This window comes from Festucalex cinctus, chromosome 19 (assembly GCF_051991245.1).
Source record: "Festucalex cinctus isolate MCC-2025b chromosome 19, RoL_Fcin_1.0, whole genome shotgun sequence".
Lineage (NCBI taxonomy): Eukaryota > Metazoa > Chordata > Actinopteri > Syngnathiformes > Syngnathidae > Festucalex > Festucalex cinctus.
In genome coordinates this window covers 4,540,563-4,557,007 of record NC_135429.1, presented here as the reverse complement: position 1 = coordinate 4,557,007, position 16,445 = coordinate 4,540,563, and the positions used below count along the sequence as shown (strand labels likewise).

At 42.6% G+C, this 16,445-nt stretch overlaps 1 protein-coding gene across 19 annotated transcripts in view; it reads left to right on the top strand.

Annotated features, from left to right (window-relative positions):
* macf1a (microtubule actin crosslinking factor 1a) overlaps nt 1-16,445 on the top strand; it is a 121,289-nt gene that overhangs the window by 32,155 nt on the left and 72,689 nt on the right. For 10 of the 19 annotated variants that reach the window (XM_077506335.1, XM_077506342.1, XM_077506340.1 and 7 more), the window contains exons 1-2: nt 13,361-14,816; nt 16,124-16,290. In XM_077506335.1, the coding sequence (XP_077362461.1) occupies nt 13,719-14,816; nt 16,124-16,290 (1,265 nt within the window). In that variant the 5' untranslated portion in view covers nt 13,361-13,718. Of the gene's footprint in view, nt 1-1,398; nt 1,625-4,672; nt 4,735-6,676; nt 6,767-9,064; nt 9,143-9,217; nt 9,311-13,360; nt 14,817-16,123; nt 16,291-16,445 lie in introns of those variants that run through there. The other 9 variants (XM_077506343.1, XM_077506350.1, XM_077506349.1 and 6 more) reach the window with 4 other exon arrangements.

Below are 16,445 nucleotides of genomic sequence, written 5' to 3'. Positions count from 1 at the left end.
ATTGGATGGAGCAGGAACTCTGAGAGGAATTTGAAGCAGGCTTTTTTTTTTTTTTCCACAATTTAAAACATATCCCAGATGTTAGATAACACTTTAAGATGGTTTTTGACAAAATATCTCCAAAATCAAGATTCATGCACTTTACTCAGCAAGTATTTTAACATCTTTAGCACTTTTATATTCAAGACTCCTGAATTACTTATTCAGTTGCTGTTAATATTTGCACATGTGGCGAATAGAACAAACACATCAACAACCACCATTGTACATGCCGCTTACCAGAAGCTAACCCTAATCTGTGCTGTAAATTTATTAGTCGATTAGACGATCTTGTGTTGTTTGGTAGAACATGAAGTCGACAGTTGAACACGTGTTTCTTCCAATTGGCCACTTGAGGGCAGAGTATGCTGCATGCTCATCTGATGACAGGCTAACTGTAGGTTCTTTAGGACTGTGGGCAGTACGTGGGTGGCTTGTTGTTGAGATTCACTTGGGATTAGAAGAGTGACTATTAAGCAGAGTGAAACTTGAAAGTGAAACTGAAAAAGGAGAAGATGATACAATAATGCCAGGAAGTGCGAGTGAGGGTGATTAGAGTGAGAGCAGTGCTAATCTGACTTGCTCGGGTGTACGTCTGCTTCATGTCAGATGAACGCCGGAGCGGAAGCCAGGAAAAAAAAAAAGAAAGACAGGAGTTGCTCAGAGGGAAATGGAGACTTCAGTGTGAATGTGAGAGCTGTCATTTGATTATGTCACTTTGTGTTTTGGTTTTGCATCCACAGCACAGTCCTTAAAACATGTGGAATATAACATCATTAAATAGAATGTAAAGATTTAAAGAGGCTATTCGTTAGCTTGTCTATGGTGTATTGCATTGTTTGTTAGCATTAAGCTAATTGGACTGTCTTTCCTAAAGCAAAGCACGTTTTTTTTTTTTTTTTTTTTTTTAAGAATTTGACTCAGCATCCACAGCTTCTGCCGACTTGCTGCTGCCGCCTCTCTCCTACTTGGCTCTGTTTTGCTTCTAACATGACACAGCAAAATTGTCTCCGGCCAGGAGAGGCATCAGGATGCGAGGAGGCAAGCAAGGCGGAGCTTCCGGGGTGAAGGACTGTGATTGGATGCAGGCTTCTAAAATTAGGAACAATTACAGACTTGGCTGAATCGCGGGCTGGCCGTGAATGCTTAGAGCTGCTTGATGAGGAAAATGAAACTGAAAACACAAGGGACTTAAAAGGTGACAGTCGTAAAAATAGAACTTCGTTAGCGTCGCAGAGTGAGAGGAGAAGATGAGGAAGTGCCCCGCAGAGCCTCGGCCAGCTGATCTCTGCAGAGGGAGCGAGGGAAGGAAGGCGGGGAAAGTGAAGTCATTGAGCTGAGAGGAGGGGACAGAGGAGAGGAGGCACCCTGACACAACACGTGTGGAGATTGCTACACAAGCACAGAGCTGACGGGCCGGGCCGGGGCGACATGGCGGGAGAGGACGGCTGAGGGGGATTTACCGGGTGCCGGCCTGCGGGCAGATTAGGACGTCTTGCGGACACTCTTTGGGAGACTATGTGGCCTGACTACCGGAATGAGTCTCACCTCAATGCGCACCTGTACTCGCTCATGTGCTGTGCAGGTCGGTGTGAGTGTGACAGGATGTGCATGTTTGTGTGTTTTAAGTGAAAGTGAATAATGAGAGACAGTGGCGTGAGAGTAAATGTGAGAGAGTGCGTTTGTTTGCGAGTGTGGTGTTAGAGTATGAGATAAAGTGAGTGTGTGGGTGGTCATGAGAGCGTATGTATGAAGTTGTGTGAGAGTGCATGTGCTTGTATGAGTTTTGCTGAGACTGTGTATGATTGTATGAGAGTGGGTGTGGATGTGACAGTGAGTGTGATAGATTGTACTGGTTTGCTGTGTGGAAAGTTTGTGAGAGAGTATGTGTGTGAGTATTAGCATGTGTGCTTGTCTACGTCTCCATCAGTGTTTGTGTATATGTGTGAGAGGGAGTGTGCATGTCAACAATAATCCCCCATTGTATTCTGAATGAGTGCCAATGTGTGCCAGTTACCTCCACACTGTAATGCTACACACACACACACAGTTATACATTTTCTTTATGACCATATACTATACGTATGTGAGTGTATGTGTGAGAAATGTGTATATATATATATATATATATATATATATAAAACAAAAACAAACAACGCACCTGTAAGCATATTTGCTCTCAGCTGAGACACCCGAGCAGCAGGTTTGGGAAGCAAGGCGTGTTGCAGTGTAGTGAAACTATGTCGCAAGCGTTTGTTGAAATACGCTCACTCACTGCCTTCCTGCTGCTATTGTAAAATCAATTCGGTGTGCGCACGTTGTGCATGCATACGTTGACTTTGATGCAGTCGAGATATTTCACCTACTTAATCCTCAATCCAGCATCATCCTGGTCAGAAAGCCGTTCTACTTTAGGAGCAGTTGAAGGTCTTTAGAGCCTGTGTGTGCGCACGAGCAGGAAGTGATAACGTCGGTCTCCACGTGGCTTGGTGCTCTGTCTCCGTGGCAACAGCTAAACACCTGTCAGGCTGACTGACTTGTGTTTTCCACGCTGCTGCGCTCTGCAAGCCAAACATAGAAACGTTTTTTATTCGGAGCCTCTATTTATAATTCAAGGCACCACTTTACATATACTTGTAGTACAACCCATCTGTGTTTTTGCTGAGTTTCTAAAATCATCACATTTGCCAAAAAGCCGTATTTCAGTAGTCTAAGCGGACAACAGTCCAAACACAATTTAATTGTTTTCAAAATAAGGTGGAGGCTAAAAGGTGTGGTACAAAAACAAGGAAGGAATGGAAGTACATGAGAATTTCTCCCAGGTGGAATGATGTCACAGAAAGACGGAGGAGAGGAAAATTGTTTCCAGCACTGTGTGTGTGTGCGCGCGTGTGCATGAGTTGTTTGCGGTGGGAGAGAGGAGGCAGGAGATAAGATGTTGGTGGCCCAGCATCAGCTTCTATTCCCAGAACAAATGCATCACTCCTCCGGGCCGCAAATGGGTGTCCCTGAACAAAAAACAACACAGACCTCCGCCAAGGCCCTAATTTGGGTCATAGTACACCTTCACAATTGTTTTATTAGCTAACCTAAAGGAGGCATATTTAGATTAAACAAAGGTCACGGCGTTGACCGTTATGTTGAGACACAGTTACCAATTTCAGCAAAGGTGCTACAATCATAATTTGGATGGGTTAGGGTTAGCGCTTTATTGTGCACCTTCACGAATACCTCCTCCTGTATGTATAATTAGTGTGTCTGGAAAGATTTAGACATTATTCATGAAGTTCAGACCTATAGCTCATATATAAAGAAAATACGATCATCACAAAAGAGAATAAAATGTTAAACGTAAATAAAAGTATTTTTATTAGGCCTGTCAACAATAACGCGTTAACGACCGTGTTTAATCTGGAATATATTAACGCAGTAAAAAAACGCAATTACCGCTCACATTAAGTTTGGCCACAACTGCCTCCCGTAGTCACCGCACGCGGAAGTTTACTTTCTCCGCGGGGCAATACAGGACAAAATGCAGTCAGTCACGATGAGTGAGGATAATGACCCAGGACTGCTTCGTGGCAAATTCCGTTTTGAAAAGCTGCCTAATGGCAATCTGGATAAAACCAAAGTTGTGTGCACATACTGCTGTGATGAACTGCCGTTCCATCGAAGCACAACCAGCCTAAAGTACCACCTTCGGAAAAGCATATCTTCGCTAGTGTTAGCAATGACGCTAACAACAACAACAACAACAACATAAAAGCCGCAGTCAAGCTACACTGGCAGAGTGCGGACTCGGGCTTGTCAACAAAAAGACAAGTAGGTTGACTACTGCTATCGCTACATGGGTTGCCAGAGACTGTAGACCCATTAATATAGTCGAAGACGAGGGCCTTGAAAATCTCATACAGATACATACTGAGCAACCATATTTATCTCGGAGTAACGGCACACTTTTATTTATTTTATTTATTTTATTTTATACGAGCTGAGTTGTTAAATACAATTTTAAAACTCTATATTAAGTATTAATTCATTCAAATATCATACATTTGATCTTAAGACAAATATTAATTAATTGTAGTATTGTCCTAATTTTTTTTTTTTCTGAAGAGCAACTTTTTTCAGCCTGAGGGAAATGTGATCACACAGTTGACTTATCATTAATTAGATAAAAAAAAATTTAATTACTTGACAGCACTAATTTTTACATACTGTATACAGACGTTAGCTGTATTTTTTTTTTCTTTTTAGCTGTATTTTCTGTTCTTTACCCCCTTACAAACCAGTTAAGTCAGAAAACTTCACACAAGCTTTAAAACTGACTGACTAACACATTAGCGGTCACTAATGGACATCTGACCTCATGTTGTCCTTTTGTCTGATGCATCAACTTTGCAGCGTAAACAATGCGCTACTCAAGCAATTACAATTATTAAACAATTAGTGTCCATTAGCCGCAATGCAAAAATCCCTTCCCAAATCCTCCAAATTTACGGCAAAAGATGCTGGTGTGAGTGTGTTGACTGAGGGGGAAATCCAACACCATCAAAATGAAAGTGTTTTCGATGATCTCATTAACTCTCTTTTGGTCTCTCTCTCCTCTCTCCTCTCTCTCGATTCCCTTCAGACGAGCGTGACCGAGTTCAGAAGAAGACTTTCACAAAATGGGTCAACAAGCATCTTATCAAGGTACAGTCATTCTTGCATATTTGCCCTTCACTATTCACATATTATGGCGTTTGTGCTGTTTTTGAAACACCCAAAGACGCCTCAAGATGGATTTTAAATATAAAAGTAGTACATTGGCATCAAGGAAATATGATGAAGTGATGCATCATCACTGACAGGGTTGATTAATAAGGGTCGTTTAGGACTCATTAAATCTTTTAAGAATCGATTACTTGGGTAATTGAATAAAACCAAGTTATTTAAGTATACATATTGGTCCATCTTGTGATCGAACCGGTGATCGATTCTGTGCAGGCAAACAAGAATACCTAAAGTTACTGAGGAGTTCTAACCAGGGTTTGTCTGTATTATACTGCCCCCAGGTGGCCAAGGTGCTCACACCAGTAGGAGCAGTCCGATATGCATAGAATTGAAGCACAATCTGTAATTATGTATATTTTAGACTACAATTTTATATCTAAAACAAACCTCCTTAGATCATGTTCAATGATTCAATGTTGCCGACAGCTGGAATAGCGGCACGTTGAAAAATGCCGTGCCGTTTGTGCCACAGCTGTGAAGTTGCACTGTGTGGCTTTGTAATCTGCACACAAATGCGCACGGCGATTGTGAGGAATGGAATGCAGGGTGTCCGTGTCACACGACTGAGGAATGAGGCGTCCGTCTGACCCCGTAACTGTAAACTGTGAGGCAACTGCGCCAACAGCGTCCGCTGGCACATGTAACTCAATATCGGCTAGCGTGCAAATGTAGGCCACCGACCACTGAATTGCATTTGGGGTGACGGACTGATTGCTGGGAAGCTCATTTTAATGAATATATATAAATATTATCCAACTTTATGGACCAAAAGAGGAAATAAATGATCGTTTTGGAGGTTCCGAATATATAATGTGCCCACTAGTGACTCCACAATTTGACTGCAACAAGCGCGAGAAAGCTGGCTGGCTTCCGCCTTCCCGTTGAATGACATCATCCCTCACCAGTAGTTTACTCAGTGCGTTGCAAACATACACACCTTGAATTGAATGTTTCGGCAGGTGTGTGTGTGTGTGTGTAGTGTAGTGTACACACTCAAAGCAGTTTTGCTAGTATGCACACGCGCACACAAATCCGGTCGATGAGGATTCGTAAGTTGTTTCAATCCTGCTCGAATTGCTTGAAAGCTGTGTCCCTAATAAAAGTGACAACAGACAATAAAATAAGTTACATTTGCACAAAGCTATAAAGGGATTGTCGCATCCGTTTTAATGTCAGTGGCACATTTTAAAAGTCCAGCTCTTATCTGTAGTACTGTCAAGGAATTTTCCCGTAAACTGCTTGATGACACCATCCTGTCAGCCTTTACTATAAAATTCCTTTCACCTTATTATCAACGAAAAATATGTTGAACAGTGTTGCTATTGCCTTGAGTTCCAAGTTTAATTTGTTCTGTGACCACGCTTGCAATCGTCTAAACTGTTAGGAAAAGTAATTCAGTTGCATTTGAGTGGAGTTATGTCAGCTTTGTCTCCCTCCTGTGGTAAGAAGTGGCACTACAGCTTTCCTGTTTGGAGAACTGCCGCAGAACTTCAGCCAGGCAGAAAATTCGCAGTGACACAGGTCGACATGTCCTTGACTGCATTCCTCGCTTGTATTTTTCTACTTTGGATGCAAGCGCTTGTGCTGAGTCAGCTCTCACCCTCCGTTCCCTAAAGCGTCATGGCGACAGCTTGTGGTTCGACCCCCTCCTCGACCACTCGGCTGACTTCCAGCGGCGGGTGGTGCATTTGGCACCTCCCCTGGTGCCACGGGACGTTGCCGTTGAATAGACTCAAATAAATAAATATAAATTCATAAACTTGGATTCTAAATGTACGTCATCTCAGCTAAATAACAAATAGGAAGAGCAGCCCAATATTGCTCGACCTCACCTGCTGTTCACTTGCTGTCATTCCTGCAGGTGAGGAAGCACATCACAGACCTCTATGAGGACCTGAGAGATGGACACAACCTCATCTCCTTGCTGGAGGTTCTCTCTGGCGTCACCCTGGTATGAATTACACTCATGCACACTTACACTCTCCTGGATCCTCTCATTTACTATCAATCTCCATCAATTTCTCTCTCTCACTTTTGGACACCGTTTCATACACTGTCATTCTCACACTCATATTCTCATTGGGTAACTATTTCACGCTCTTACTCACACACACTTTTACTCACATATTCTTTCACTCTCACACATTCAGATAAACATTTTAATGCTCTCATCCATTCATACTCTCAGGCTCTCATATCCTCTTTAACACATATTTACATGATCTCTTAGAAGACTCAGGTTGTAATACACTCACACAGACGCGGCGCTCTCATACAATCATAAAATACTTTCACTTTCCCTCACCCTCGTCACATTCATACGGCTCACTTTTCATACTCACTCATACATTCATGCTCTCTGTCACACACAAACGCACACTCATGCTCACTCTTCTCATTCTCATGCTCTCACTCCCTCACTCTCGTATTAATTTGTCTCACACTTGCATTTTCATACTTTGTCTGTTGTCACACTCTGATGCTCTTTCACTCTTAGTTCACACATTCATCGGATCTTGTTCTTTCACTCTTATGTCTCACTCACACACTTTGATACTCTCCACTCTTACTCACTCTTACTCTCTCTCATGTGACATTATTGAATCTCTCTCAACGTTATAGCATCTCTGTTACGCTCTCATTTCCATTCATAGTCTCTTATACTTCATTCTCTTCTATATGCTGTCACTCTTGTTTCTGCTACTCTCTTTCTCTTAATCACACTGTCTCATGCTCTCATACGCATTTGATTCTTGCCTCTCTCGTCTAAGTGATGTGAGTGAGACCATTTCGAGTAAATCAGGTTTTGTCTCGAGGATGATGTCAGGTAACTCTTGTTTCCCCCATCATGCCTTGTTGCTGTCAAGATGTCAACCCCAGTCGCATCCAGCGTGCTGACTGACGTCAGACGGCCATCTGCTTCCGAATCAATTGTGCTTTCATCCTCTCCCCTCCTTTTCTTTTCATCCCGTTCCTTCCCTCCCTCCATTGCTGTTACTATAGCAACCCAGAAGCACCCCCTTCCTGAAAAGGGAGTACGCATCACGTGCACCTCCTCTCATCCTGCTCGCGGTGGAGGAGGATAATGATGATAATGACGAGGAGGAAGGAGCTCAGGGAGTACGTCCCCAATTGCCTCTTGCCGTCACACTCTAGGTGGCGCTACGGGGCTGCATGCGTGTGGATAACTGCCAGTGGCCAATTACAAAGCGCTTCATTAGAATGACTCAAGATTAGGATAAAAACTGCATTTTAGCCCTCACACGGAAATGCTCGCTAGCTTTTTGTGTTTGCTTTAAAGGGCAGCGATGCCTTCAGATATGAGTGAATCAACTTTAATTCACACTTTTATATTACCTTATGTGTAATATAACATTAGTAACATGCATATATTCTTATTGCGACTTATTGCATCTAATGTAAACGGCTGTTTCATCTCCTTGATGTCAACACAGGAAGTAGAAATTTAACTGAATTTCATTATTTGTCATTTCGATACTGGTATCGGCAGAGGCCCCGATACTGCATTAAAACAGTGGTATTGGTGACTACTAACAAGTAACATGCCGATACCATTAATTCCAACGCTAATATAGGACTTTGGATGCAGCATCTTGTGTCTTGCTCGTGCACGACATTCACTGATATGTGACATGTTCACTGCATGCTGATCTAAGAAATACTATTGACCCTTGAATGCTCTGAACCAATGGCAGGACAGCTTGTTCATGTTGAGAGAAGAAAAAAAAAAAACTTAGGTACCGGTATGGTATCGGTATTGGCTGATACTGCAAAGCTGGGTATCAGAATCTGTATCGGGGGCCAAAAAGCAGTATCGGAACAACTCTAGTATTTATGAAGACAAATTTAAATGGTTCTGCTTTTAATACAATACAAACCTGGCTTAAGGTAGCTTTACTTCTATAGCGCTTTTAACTCAGTGTGCGTCACATAAAAAAAAAAAAGACATTTTACACATTTAAAAGTAAAGTAATGGGGGAAAAAAAGTCAAGCTTGTATGAAAGTACCCATGACACACATGTTGACTAATTTTGTGTGATTTTCGTCACCTGTGTGCAGTTGCTGCAGTCCACGTCTTTTTTTATTTTATTTTTTTTAACCCTTCTTCACCATCAGAGCTTTCATGTGCATCGCCGATTGAATTCTTCTTTTCCGTGTGCTAAGCAGCTCAATTCTTTCCTCTCCTTTGTTTTTTTCCTCATTTTTCTTCTTCTTTTGTGTGTTCCAGCCCAGGGAGAAGGGCCGCATGAGATTCCATCGACTGCAGAATGTCCAAATAGCTCTGGACTTCCTGAAACAAAGACAAGTATGCTGTTGTCTCTACCTCACGTCTTCAAACTCTTGACGCACTTTTTGACGATGTCTGCTTGTCTGGTTCCAGGTCAAACTTGTCAATATCAGAAATGATGACATCACAGACGGGAACCCCAAACTTACACTGGGTCTCATCTGGACCATCATTCTCCACTTCCAGGTCTGTTCTGACGCTTCCTGCCTTCCTGTGCTCTCTCTGGTCATTAGCATGCACTTGATTATGTCAGGACTTAATTGCATTAATGACATACAGATCCCTTCTTTTATTGTCATGGTCACTTAGAATGACTTTGTGATGAGATTATTTGTTGATAGATCAGCTTTTCACAAACTTAATAAGCCACAGAGAGTTTATAGCCAAAAAAGAAATCGTGTTTAATATGACTAATTATAATGTTTAATCAAACCTAACCAAATTGTGTGACAGAATAATAATTTAAAAAAAATGAAGTCTACTGTATTTAAACGGCACCTCATAGATTAAGTCTTGTTAAAAAGTAAAAAAAACAAAAACAAAAAACCCCCAAAAAACAACCTTTTTTGAATTATTCATTTACTATTATTGTATTGTTTCTGTGTTAATGTCTCATTATTCAAATTACATTTTACTGTAGTTATTTGCGTTTCTAGTTAAAAATAAATTCTATGAATTTTGTTGAATTTAATAATTTATCTAACTTCATTTGCTATTTTTTAAATAGATGCTATTAAAAATATTGATTCAATTAAAATAATTGCTTTAACAAAAACGTTGTCTTTTTGGTATTCCATTGATAAAGGAAAAATAAAATAGGGTAAAAATCAAAGCGACCGAATAATTTCAAAAAATGTTAGCTAATAAAAAAAATCCACCAGTAATCGTCATATTGAGATTTAGAATTTAAACGTTTAACTTTTTTTTTTTTTATTGGGGAAAAACTATACCAAACCACTTTTACACTTTCATTTTGTGCATCACTAGAGATTTTATTCCTAAAAAGTCTGGTAAATATTATTGTAAGCCATTGTAACATCATGTTTGAACAACATGGACCTTAAATACAGGGGGAAAAATTACCATAAGTTAAAATATATTGTAGATAATAGTTCAATAAAAATTAAAAACTCGTTTACATGAATGAGTTTTTAAAGACGATATGCAAAGGTGTTGCACTAAAAAGTTAAATACAACGGAACTGTACTACTGTGCATACTAGGGGTGTGAATTGCCTAGTACCTGACGATTCGATTCGTATCACGATTCACAGGTCACGATTCGATTCGATACCGATTAATCCCGATACGAATGGTCACGATTCGATACCGATTAATCCCGATACGAATTTATAAGTCGATTGTTGCGATTGTTTTTCATTCATATTTAGAAAATACTAATCAGTAAGCTTGTAGAGTGTAAGATTTATATGAAAATGTATTATTTATTTATCTGAAATTTCAGTCTTATAGAGGTTGTAATCTGTTTCATGTTTGAACAGCATTAAAATAAAAATATTAAGGCTTAATGTGCCGTTCATATAACATTCTTCCATGCTCAAGGTGTGAATCCTTAAAAAAAAAAAAAAAAAAAAAAAAAAAAAAAATCGATTCTGCCGATTATTGAATCGATTCGAGAATCGCGCGATGTAGTATCGCGATATATCGCCGAATCGATTTTTTTTAACACCCCTAGTGCATACCACGAGAGGGAGCCTTCGTACCACTTGTGGTTGTAGTCTTATCCCGAAGCGCCTCAGTGCCCTCACTGTCCAGATATTAAAAGCATGAAGGTGACAGTGGCGGCCTGGTTGCTGCACAAACAGCCAGACAACGCAACGGCATGAACATGACTCAGCACAAGTGTGTGTGCTCCACTTGGTGGGGAGGGAGACCACTGGGGAGGCCTGCTTGTGGCTTGGACCATGGTTGTCTGTCCGGTCATGGAAAGTATGAATAGCACTTGGATAGCGAGCTAATTATAAAAACATGTGGGTCATAGCGGGTTTTTGTAATATTCCACTTAAGAATCAGGTTAAAAAATGAGGCCTCATCCTTCAGTTTGTTTCTTTGGTGGGCTGAAAGTTGTTCATGGGTCAATGTGACCTGCTACGTGTTAATGTAGTGGTAAATATGCAGTCAGTTTACAAAATAAATCAAAATTAGAAAGGAAAAAACATGTTTGCTCACAAACTGGCATGCTATTTTATCTTATTTTGTCATTTGAAATGCATATGAAAGGCTGCAATGTGCATCAGTCTTTATTATTGACAAAATAGCAGTTAAATAATTGATCACAAGTGTGGGTGTGCATGTCACTGAAGCTACTAGCTTGGCTAATGGCACTTGAATGAAGGCATGAAAGCCTCAGGAATCAATTAGCTCTGTTTTTTCCTCATACGTTTCAGTATACAGACCTTGCTTTTGGTGGTTTTTGACGGATTGTTGCGACTTAATGTGGCCTGAGAATATTGCGGCAGCGCTAACAATCCTCTTAGTACCAGGCAGTGATGCAATAAGTCACGTGGTGAATAAGCAATAGTGTTATTCAAAGCCTTCCTCTGGCCCTTGAAATAAGATAAACTGGAGTAGAGTGAACCCATGTTTATGCTGGAGGAAGGTGTTCCAGACGCACAGAAACTCTCCGATATAGAGAGACTGTACCTTCTCCTTCATACAATCAAACATACTAAAGTTAGCATGCCAGATCTAGTGCAGATGCCGATTTAGCTTCATTCTATGTAGCATTCAATTCCAGCATGTGCATTTCTGGTCTGCTAACGGTTAAATTTGTGAGCAAGGACAAGTGAGAGAGCAGCAACACGGAAGTGGAAAAGAAGAAGAGGAGGAGGAGGAGGAGGCGAGTCGTGTGAGTGAGCAAGGGAGAGAGGGAGGGTTGGTTTGTATGTGAGAAAGTGACAGAGAGGGGGAGAGAGCGAGAATGGAAGCTGCAGAAGCAGGCGGGAGATAAAAAAGCTTTTCCTCTGCTGGCGAGCTAGCGAGGGATAAAGCGAGCACAGGGTGGGAGCCAGACGGGTTTCTGGCACTGGAGCTCCAGGCTCGCCTTCCTCAGCAGGCCAAAACAGCCTTGAATCCGGGGAAAGAAGCTGACGGCACAATCCTTTGGGCAGTGACACCATCACATCGACAGACTAGCCTTCCTTGAGGAGGAGGAGACGCCCCTGTGTATGGGGTGAACTTCCAGACTTCCGTGGCAATGGATGCTGAATATCGAGATCTGACTGTCAACTGAATCTGGATTACCTCAGGAGCACGACTTCTGTCTGGGTGCCTCCTCATAAATTAGATACAGCAAGGAGCTGCTACCAGAGATAAACCTCGCCTGTGGGGGGGCAAGGACGGATCGAGGCTGGTCTTCCTCTCACAAACTCTGGATTTGTTGTGCCGTCGCAGTGCACCACCTGATGGAGGCTTCGCTGGCACATTGACAAAGCTTTACGGCTGTGACATTTTTTTTTTTTTGTGCTTGTGAATGATACTCCTTGATGTGGATGACATCAGTCTTCAGAGTAGTGTCTGGAGGGAAGTTTTGTGATGCTGAGTCCTTTCTATGCAGTTTACGTCAAGGAGCAAACAATGTGGATGCAGAGGTGATTCCACAGGATGATACGCCCGACATGAATTAGTCGCTGCAATGTTTTGACGTCTGTAAAACCTGCAGCTCACGTGACAGCTGAAGCTGATGTCAACTATCCAGCAAGCTGTAAGGAGATTGGCCGAGCCTGGCTGCATTCTGCCTTTGCATTGGTTGGCTGTGCTCTGTGTGTCTCCCTCACAACCAATCCAGACGCTGTACAACCTCGGCACCGCTCGGAAATCTGAGCTTTCATTCACTACGCAAGACTTGGACCGCATCGCCTTTTAATCCCTCTTCCACTGGGGCTACCGGATTGGAATTCCCCCAGGGACAACCTATGCTGCTGCAGTAGATGGGGGGGCATCATTAATTCAAGGACTTGCAACATGTGTTATCTAACTGTCATGATTGAGGAATGACACTGTTGAATCCCTGCACAATGTAGCGCATCTCGACGCCCTGGATTACGCTGCACTTTTCTGACGACACGGTCTCATGCCACTTATCACCTTGCTTGCCAAGTAGCCTTTTGATAAATCACCTGCTGGAATCCACACACATTTTCTTTCATCCTCTGCACGTCTCTTCTGGGTCCGAGTGTCCTTGAAGTCTTCCGGGAAGTTTATTTAAAAAAAAAAAAGAAAAAAAAAAAGCAAGTACCATGTATAAGCTCATTTTCTGACTGCGGCTTGAGAGTGCAGGCACTCTGACTAGATGACCATGCAAGAGAGAGTTAAAGATGCATCTGGGTGGGGGTGAAGCTGCAACTAAATCATTTATTGGCTGAGGAATAAGGTTCTTTCTGACTCGCCAGAAGAAGCTCATAGCATCCATATTCTTTGTCAGGTCCTATTAAATAATCCCTATTTTCTCACTTTGGTGGGCATAATAGCGACCTGAATCCCTCCATTCAAGTGTATGTTTTCATGGGATTTTGCCGTGACTCGTGTTGGGAAAAAAAATACATTTTCTCATTTTCTCAGCGACTGAAGACAAGATGGGGAACTCACTGGGTTGTGTCAGGCCTTCACGAGACTCTGAACCAGTTGGAGGCCCTCCGCCGTCATCCAAGAAGCGACTACGATTCAGGCGAAGGCACAAGGGACGGAAAAACAGAAAAGTCGACGTAGAAGAGCCTCAAGCTGTCGAGATGAAGTCTTCTTTTGCAGGAACTTTGGACTCAGGCAGTGGGCCGAGATCTCATCTGATGTTGCCCAAGTTGGACCGCCAAGGTCTACTTTCCCCAGGATATGCATATTCTCCTACCAGTAGCTTTCAAGGCCCAGGTATTCCCCAAGCTCAGCATACCCCCAAACTCAGTCCGGCCTGGAGAGGAATTTTCTGCCTCCCCGGAGAGGAAGACGCTGCTAGTGCCATTGTTGACGTCTCCAGCCTCCCCAGCCAAACCACCACCACAAGCCCGGTCTACACTGTACCAGCCCTTGGCACTACCACCACCCCGGGAGGAGGGAGAGTCTGCCGCGTTCAGGAGAAAGTCCATGGGGTTTTGGAGAAACCTTGCATACTTGAAGATAAGGCAAATAAGCATGAGAGGACAGGGGGTGAAATAATTAAAAGACAGGCAGTAGAGACATTAGAGGTGGTGCCACCTTTAGGAGAGCGCAATGGTGTGGTCCATATTAGAGAGGTGGATGGTAAGCTCTGTGTGGTAAGGACAGTGTACCCTAGCGACTACGGCTCTCCGGCCTGGAGGGGTGAAAGTGACCGTGAAGTGGAGGTGCACAAAGAACCACCTGCTCCTTTTCCGGTTACAGGAAATATTCTCAAAGTCCAACTATCGGAATATGAATGCGACGCAGAAGAGGATGCCTTCAACCAAACCTGGATGCCGGACAATCTCCCCGGCGAAGGACTTAGTTTGGACATGCCGAGTCGAGTGCAAGAGAGATGCTCCCTCTTGGAATCGGGCTATGCCAGCGACCTGCCACTGACCTCACCGGAAACAGCCGTCACCACTCCTAGCCGGGTGGACTGGCAAACGCTAACCAGTTGCTCGTCTGAGAGACTGGACGCCATGGTGGAGAGTCCGCAGGGATTGCAGCAGCAACAGGCTGCTGGTAGACACCTGCCGCAGGTCAGCTCGAGTCTTTTAACCACTTTGAAGCCAATGACACAACTGATTTTTTTTTTTTTTTTTTTTTAAAGAACTGGTTCTGGAGGAGAGTGATTATTTATTTTAAGGGCCCAAAGTCTTGCCACTGGGGATTTACCCTTGAATGTAACGCTAGTGGACATAAGATACAAGATGTTTCTGGATTGAATGCGACCCCACCTAAAAACTTGAAAGAAAAACCCCAACGTTAATGCATTGATTCGTCAATTTTATGCTGTGCTTGTGCAAGGAGTGTTATCCTCAAATGTAATTACAGTATTTGTTTAATCTTGATTGTATCTTCAGAACTTTCTATTACTCCAAATTCTGACTTGCACATAAAATGTGTACATTGGAACATATTTCCATCTTATTATCACGCTGGCTTCTGAGTGGGCGACTGTTCTTGCGTCCAACATGTCGCCTCTCACTATTATAAGGCTTTTAATGATGAACTGTATGTGTGTGTTATCAGGGACACTGGCCTTGTGTTTCCTGCCTCTGTCCCAAGAGTCTAATCAAGGCAGCACAGAGCAACTTGCCTTTTCCATCCTCTTTTCCTTGCTCTTTATTAGTGTCTGTTACCTTTCTGTATTGTACTACAGTGTTTATATAACACTGTGCATCACGTTCGGAGCACATAAGTGTCTGTCTGAAGCTTCTCTGCAGCAATCAGGCGATGCAGAAATTTGCAGCATAGCTTCCAGGTAGAGACGCTAGGTGCACTTTGCTGAGTCACTGCTGTGTCTGTGCGGGACATATTTGAAAGGTTCTCATGATCAGGTTTGCAATGAACAGTAGCAGCAAACAACAAATACTTGCGTTTAAAATATTGAATAATGAGAGTGATAATTTAGTCACTACCCCTCTATTCGCATGTTGTGAGCAGGTCGGCATGCTAAGCTCAGCTCATTCACTTGGCTCAATGCCACATGGAGAGTCATGGCCACCATGAACACTTGGATTAATTCATTTGAGTTGGCTAAACACATTGAATCGTGAGATATACAAGTCTGTTCCCATAGCAACCACAACCACACATAAGATACTTGAATGTTTCCTAGCTTAGTCTACAAAGATTGACGTAAAACTAGAAAGTTCCAGCTTTTAGCCGTGAATAGTCAAGCTAATTTTTTTGGGTGTTTCCTTTGAAAAGGATCTAGGAATAGCCAACATAACACTTTATGGTGTCGCCTTCCACATCTTTCAATTCTTTGACACTATCTTGGTGGAACAAGTTTGTTTTTCAAATATTCTTCTAATCTGCAAATCTTTATATTCCAATGCAGATCTCAGAGATCTACGTCTGCGGTGAGTCGGGCGACCTCACCGCCAAGGAGAAGTTGCTGCTATGGAGTCAGCAGGCTACCGAAGGCTATCCGGGCCTCCGTTGTGTCAATTTCACCTCGTCGTGGAGTGATGGACGCATGTTCAACGCCCTGCTGCACAGATATAGGTTGCTGCCATTTTTAAAAACGTTATATACAAATACGCGACCCACAAAGCCACATAGTTTCCCTTTTTTTTTGTGGTTAGTGTATACATTTTGTAATTGCAGCAACCCCACTTTCCCTCACAGTGCTTTATTTTTTTCCCCCTCCCTCCCCTCAC